Raw genomic sequence first — 7,512 nt, forward strand, 5'->3', positions numbered from 1 at the left:
TCTGTTACTGAGCTCTATTTTGTCTATCTGTATGAGCCTTTGGAAAATTCCAAAATTTCCAGGAACCATGGGATCTTTTCAGCTCGCTTCCAGGATCCCCAACCCCAGAAAAGTCTCCATTGGTTTCCTATTTGTAGGTATGGGAAAAAGATCATTAAATTTTAAAAGCAGTGACCATCTTGGATCAACCAAAGAATCAAACTCATGGTTCGGCAGAAGCAAAAAAAAGGGATGATTTTCAATATATTGAGTTTTAGAAAGAAATCATGTTACTTTGCCCATGTAAGTTCCCTTTAATATTAAGTTAGATAAGAGGTTGATGAATATTTAAAAATAAAACCTTCAAGATAAGTTCAATAAATCCATTGGCTGGATCCAAAACCTGAATACATTTTAAGCAGCTATTCTCCTACTAGGGCCTATCCAAGAATGTCTTTCAATGGTTCTCCATTGGCCTTTTAATTCAGAAAATACTAATTGTGTGGGAACTAAACATCGCCCGCCGGCAAGCTTTGACATACTGGCTGCATTCAAAGGTTCTGCAAGGGGTGTCCTCCCCTCGGTAGGCGCATGGCATATGTCCTGCTCCTAATGACACAACAATGGAGGGGGATCGAGATTGTCAAACCTGCTTTAATGAGGACACCCAATTTCTTCCCCCACTCTATTATGACCTAACAACCTTAATATGATTAAATAATTCTTTGCGGCCTTCCCACACTTCACAATGACAAAGTGTGTGTTTATTCCATCTAGGTGTGCCGAATGGAGGAGGTCGGTGGCTCTCGATTACCGAGACATGAGATGAGACCTTTTATGGCAGGTTCAGGCAGGGAAGACGCTACAATCCGTGGGAGATGTGTCTCCTGCTTCTAGCTGTATTACGCGTTCTCCCCTTTTTTTTCACATTGAGGGAATTACACATATTTCCATAGCCGGAGTGATCACAGCTTCCAATGTGTGTTCGCTGAATCACAGGAAGGGGGGGAAAGTGAAGTGCCATCTGTTTCCAAGGAGATGGAAGCTCCAACCAATCAGCCTCTTGTGCGTAGTATGGGGTTTGCTGATAACTCACAAGGCTAGCTCTGCTAGATAGAGTATAAATACCCTCACTGGCAAACTATTCCCACAAATTCAAACGCCAGCAGCTAGAAACTACTCTTTCCTTTCTTGCTTTTACCTGCTTGCTCAACCTTTTCTTCGGATTGCATCTCCTTTCTCATCTTGGTGATTTCTTCTTTTCAACTCCAAGAGGGAACTTCTTCTAATCCAACCCTTGGACAACGGTTCTTCATCTTCGAACTGTCATCCCTAAGATTTTGGGACTCCTATTGCTTCAGAAAATTGCATTAGAAGTTTTGAAAAGACTGGACTTTAGGTGATATCTAACTGCAGGAATTCTATTCCTCTATTTTTTGCTAACATCTGACAGCCGTGATTTGCTATACTGATAATTGTCTGCTTTATTGTTTGCTGAATAGAACTAGCGGGAAAGAATTGTTCAGAATTTTTGCTGATTTGTAAAAATGCTCTTAGATTAACAGAGGGCGGTGGGTTGCAAGCTTTCGGTTGCCTAGCTGAAACAAGCCATTGGCTTTTTAAAGTTTGTTGCTAGAACTTTGCAAACTTTAAAAATAACCAAAACCTTTGCTAGCTAAATTTGTTGTTTATTTCTGACAACTTGTTAAAATGGCAGCAAGCCTGGCTCTCAGCGGCATTGGGGCACCCGCTCTCTCTGTTCCCGAAAAAACAGTTGCTCTCCAGATTGGCACTTGTAATCCAGCTGAAATGTTGGATAGGGTGAGGAAGACACAAGTCTACATCTTGTCTGGGGTCTCCAGGCATGTGGAAAGTGAGCTGAAAGGGTTTAAAAGATCAGTACAGAGGCTAAATTACAATATCAATGATCAATCTCCATTAGTGGGAATCCAGAGATGGAAGCGATCAATCAAAGCTTGCCTTCTGAGGTGCCAAGATACCCTAGTCAATTTAGAGAGGTGGGTAAAGAGAGAGATGAACTCCTGGAGAGGGGTGTTTTCCAGATTTGAAAAAATGGTAGTCAAGGAAGAGACGCGTAGACGGTCTTTTTACGGAGAGAAAAGCGAGAAGGAAAAGGAAGCAGAAGCAGCTCAGGTAGCTCAGGAAGTTCTTGATAACCCCAACCCTTATGCCCCTACCCCACCATGCTCTCCCCCTCCCCCAGCTCCAGCATTGCCATCCCAAACATGCCAGCAGCACCACTGGGTTGTCCTTTCCGTTGACATCTTGTCACCCCCTGAGTTTGATGCAAATATGTCTGAGGACCCTCGGGAGTTTATAGTGAACTTAGAAAAGTATTTTAAGCGCAGCGGGTGGAATGAAAAAATTTGGCTGTCTCAAGTTGACAACCACTTAAAGGGTGCTGCCAAGAAATGGTGGGAATACAGGCAGGAGACAATTGAAAACTGGCATGACTTCAAAGTGTCCTTCTTGCAATACTGTGAGCGTTTAGTAGTAAGAGAGGCAATTAAGAGGGACCTAGACCTTCCTCAGAGGCGTTGGGAGCCCTTAGAGCAGTTTGTATGGAAGAAAAGAGCCCTTTACCACCGGCTCTATGTTGATGCCAATGAGGAAGATATGATCCGTCACATCATTAGCACCCTTCACCCAGAGATCAGGCGTTTCCTTAAACCCCCTTTTCCTAAGACCATGGACCAGCTAGTGCAGATGGGCAAGGAAATCCAGTTTGACTTTGATCAGTCTGAGAAGCAAACCCTCAAGGCCGCTTATTCCGATGAGCAGATTAGCACCAAGCTTAACGTCATTGTCACAAAGGATCCTTACGATAGCAATAGCGTCTGCACAGAGAAAGCCAGCTATGAGGAAGCTTAGAGAAAACTTTAGGGAAAGTTTTGCTGCTCTGCTAAGAATTATTAACTCTTATATGAAAGAGTGATGCTAGCTAGAGAACTTTAAGGTAAACTTTATTGACTTTGCAAGGTGGTTTTCCTGTGCAATGCAACAGGTAGCAAGGTGGTGGCTAGCTAGGAAGGCAAGTTGGCTGTGACAACGTTTATCTCCAATGTATAGAGAGTCAGATGTCACAGAAAACTAATATTTTATTGCTGTGGTAGAAATGCTGAACTTAACAGCAGAGTTTGAATGACAGTAAATAACGAAACTCTCATTTCTATATACATCATGCTATAATCAGCTCCATACAATATGAGGTTTGTCATTACATGACTAGGACATATTGTCCTGCACATAGTCAGAAAGTAAGCAGTTATTGCTGTACTAGTGGCCACTTAGAGTAAATGGAACTTGGGTAAAGTTTGTGAACTGTCATCAGAATCTGGTGTTATGGTTATACCAGTCTAATAATGCCAATTGTTTGCACAATGGCTAGACTAACCCATTTACCATAAGTGGAGGTTGCTTTCACAGTGTTCTGCCTTTTCCCTTTAAATTTCAGGGAAAATGGCTCAAGTGAGAAAGTTAACTATTTTGTTCAGTTTTAAGAGCATATTTTTTTGTTTAAAAATGAAATATTTTTGATAACTTTCAATGTGTTTAGTGTACAGAAATAATATCCACAAAATCTATGATGTAGAGTGCAATATGATATCTATATATATATTAGAAAAATAGTTCTTTAGAATAATTTGTTTGAAATATTCAGGCAATAACATGTTTCTTACATTACACATGGTGATAAACCAATGTGTTCATTTTTATGGAATATTGTAAAAAGTATCTCTAGGAATTTTTCAACTCTTTGTGATCTAAATTGAATGTTTTTGGGGATTGTGGGCTCTTCATATGAACACATGGTAGCACTTTTATATCAATCAACTTGTCAGATGAAATGGATTAAGAGTGTGGGATTTGGACTTTTTGCAAAGTTTTAGGCTGTGCACAGAATCTCTGCAAGTTTGATTAAGCATTGATACTTAATGGACATTTTCACAAGTTCTTACAACCATCGTCTTGGCTTGGACATCACCAGCTTATGTGAGGTGTCTACGATGTTTTACCCAGCAGTAAACATTAACCTGCAAAACAGACTACAGGAACAAGACTGAATGTTATTGGCAATGCTGACATCTGGCCTATTCAGTCGTATAAAGGGGGCAATTTGGATGATAAGACCCCTACAGGACTCCTACAGTCACCAACTCTCAGGAATATCTGATAAATCCAGCAATTCTTGAACTGATTGGACTTGACTGATACAAAGGTGAAAAGACGTGAAGACTTCTTCCTCTGAGGCTGTTGGCAATGGCTCCTTGTCTAGAGCAACCATTGGCTTCTACTGGATTAACCATCGTGTCTTCACCAATAGACTGACGATGGATGCCCATCCAGTAAGCTCAACAAAGTAAGTATCTTTACAAACCATCAGCACAACCTAATCAATTAAACAATAATAAATGAATTTTACTATACTACAAGCGGCCATTACTTTTAGATCTTCTAAGTGCACCTAAATTCGGGCCAGTGCACCTTAACTATTGCTCTTTGGGAGCTTTTATAGGCAGTGTAATAAAATAGTAAATGTATATTTTATTATTCGGATCCTAACCTGACTTTATTTTTGCTTTCAGGATCAAAAAGTAACAGCTGAGTGGAGTGCCATTCAAGTGGTGACCAAATGGCCACGTCTCTTCAGTGCCTAAACTCTGGGTTACCAGACCAAAAGGAACGCTCACAGCCAAAAGCCGACACCAAATGGAAAGAAATCCAACACTGGAAGAGGTCTTTTGACCATTACATCTGCACTTTCATCAATGAGTCTGGGTTTTTACACCAACCCAACAACATAGGGTACATTGTATAAAAAAGACGTGCCAAATGGACATTTCACTCTTTCTTCAAAGCAATCACCTTCACATCTTTCACCCCCCAAGGTGCATCGTCCACCCAAGTCTCCATAAATTTGGTGGACGTCCCATCTAAGACGCAAAGATATTTCATGCAATATGTCTAGTGTCCAATGAATGTACATTTTTTTTCAGAATGTCGATACCTCTCTCATCATTTACTGAAATCTACCACTGATGAGAAACATTAACAATAGTACAAAAGTGACCTTAATTGGGAACAAGTAGCACTTTTACTATAAAAAAAGAAACATAAAAGTCATGTATTTTGTACTGATGATCACAGTCTTGTCTATATTTGTATACAAGCACATTGCATTTATCCAAAGATCATGTAAAGAGGTTAAAATAACCTGCTAGCCATAATGTGTACAGATGATTTGTTGGTTAATAAAATAATATTTGATGGAAATCACATTGATTTGTTCTTTCTGAGTGTGGCCAATGACTTGTAGGGTCATAAGCAGATGTCTGGGAAGGTTCATATCCATACAGGTCAAGGTATGGTTAATAGTGGGGATTTGATGTAACTGGGTAAAGATAATGTTCAATCGCTTAGATTGATGAAACATCATGAACATCCCGGGTCAAGTCAAGCTAAATGTGACCATTTGTAAGCAGAATTTATGGCCCTATAGTAATCAAGTCAATATAGTTCCCAATTTGCTCTGGGTAGTATGCTGGAACTTGTAGTGCGTGTCCTGGGTAGCTTTGTGGCTGTGCATTGTTCTTTATTCTCACGATGAAGGATTGGCCCCCAGGAGTATAGGTATCATATATCATCATATAGGGGAATTGAATGGTTATCCCTGTGTGTGGCCAGTCTCCTTCCTGCTATGGGTTCCCAGATCTGCTCAGCACTGGGGGTTCTGCACACAGAGGGGTATATTCCTGCCTTGTTCTAAATTGTGACTTTTCAGTCTTACCCCATGAATCTGCAAAAACCACAATAGTAGACAAACAACGATTGGGACTTTCGTGGCATCAAGTAGCTTCATGTTAACAAAACTTATAAAACATATATCATAAAAAACATGTTTAATTCATTTAAGGTAAAAATAGAATACTTAATAACAAACCATCCAAATATATGTGTCCAAATACATAACTCACATGGTCAATCTCTTGTATTGATATTCTACTTTTCTATTCTATATTTTATATTTCTATATTCTTTTTCCGCACGTTTTTTGGAACGGAGCCCGCTTCCTCAGGAAACAAGAGATCGAAAATAGCAAAATTAACAACATATAACAATAAAATTAACAATATATAAAACGTCATTTAGAATTTTGATATTATAGATTTCTTGCTTCCTAAGAAAGTGGACTCCGTTTCGCGAACAGAACAGAAAAAGATTATCAATAAAGAATACATCAAAGATAAAAAAAAAAATAAAAAAAACACAAGAAATTAACTATGTATATTATGCATTTGGGCACATATATTTGGACAGTTTTATTAGATTTTCTATTTTAAGCTTAAGAGAATAAAATTTTTTTTTTATGATATATGTTGTATACATTTTGTTAATATGAAGATACTTGATGCCATGAAAGTCTCATTTGTTGTTTCTGTGCTATTGTGATTTGTGTTATAGAAATGTGGAATAGATGATACATAGGACAAGGATAGACAGGGAAAGTCCTATTTCCAACATGTATATTTTTATCATAAAACAGACAAATTTTCCCCATTATGCAAATTTAACCTTAGCTAATTGTAAAATATCTAAACAGGGTAACCTGGTATTGTCACCAAAAAAACAAAAAAAAATAGTGATGTCAGAAGGGTCTGCAAAAGTGTAAAAATAATAAATAAAAAGCAAGTCTCTTTACTAAAAGCAAAAATTAAAATATGGACGGGGAAAGAGTTCTAAAAGCCATCTGCTAATTTGTCAAAATAATTGCTAAGCCCTTAAGCATGTACTGTCAATATTATTGCTTGGGCACCATGAGGTCCTGCGGGGACAGGTCAGAAGTGAAAAATGAACAATCATGTCTTTTGTCTGCAAAAACATATCAGATAGCTTTAATTTAGATTTATGGAAATATACATGTTTTACATCTACCGGTGGCAATGGGGAGAATACCGTTTTGAGGGGATTGGCAATTAACTAAAAAAATTGGCTGCGTTTTAGTAATTTTGGTCTCTCTTTTATAAGAAAAGTCAGACTCTGTACTGGCACCATGACGAGCTTCCTTTAACAAAGCCAACATTTATATGATTTGTGATGAATAAAAAGTTATATCATTATTATATAAAGAGTTTAATAGTATTAACCCATCCATAGATATACAGTAAGTGACCCCCTATTACTCTTAGATTGTAAGCTCTTCAGGGAAGGGTCTTCTCCTCCTCCTGTGTCATTGTTTGTATCTGTCTGTCATTTATAACTCCTATTGTACAGCTCTGCTGAATTTGTTGGTGCTATATAAATACTGTTTATTAATAATAATAATGTTAATAATAATACTATTTTTTTTATATATAAAATTTCCGATAAACAAGAGAAGAGTTAGAACTCCTATCAGTCAGATTCTCTCATTTCATACCTGATAAAAGGGATTGTCACATCAGGATAGGAAGAGAGGGAAACTCCACAAGAGGGAAGAATTGTTTTAATAAAATTGGGAATATTCAAACCTCT

At 38.2% G+C, this 7,512-nt stretch overlaps 1 protein-coding gene across 1 annotated transcript; it reads left to right on the forward strand.

The window, feature by feature from the left end:
* Positions 1-1,147: 1,147 nt before the first annotated feature.
* ARC (activity regulated cytoskeleton associated protein) lies at positions 1,148-5,277 on the forward strand. The gene is made up of 2 exons (XM_072410564.1): positions 1,148-4,360; positions 4,587-5,277. Exon 1 carries the CDS (start codon positions 1,690-1,692, stop codon positions 2,869-2,871), a length of 1,182 nt encoding a protein of 393 aa, XP_072266665.1. The 5' UTR covers positions 1,148-1,689; the 3' UTR covers positions 2,872-4,360; positions 4,587-5,277.
* The last annotated feature ends 2,235 nt before the right edge of the window (positions 5,278-7,512 follow it).

The sequence above is a fragment of the Pyxicephalus adspersus genome, chromosome 5 (genome assembly GCF_032062135.1).
Source record: "Pyxicephalus adspersus chromosome 5, UCB_Pads_2.0, whole genome shotgun sequence".
NCBI classification, from domain to species: domain Eukaryota; kingdom Metazoa; phylum Chordata; class Amphibia; order Anura; family Pyxicephalidae; genus Pyxicephalus; species Pyxicephalus adspersus.

What these genes read in the sequence shown, in the direction of transcription:
- ARC (XM_072410564.1), top strand. Translation starts at nt 1,690, where the DNA reads ATGGCAGCAAGCCTGGCTCTCAGCGGCATTGGGGCACCCGCTCTCTCT.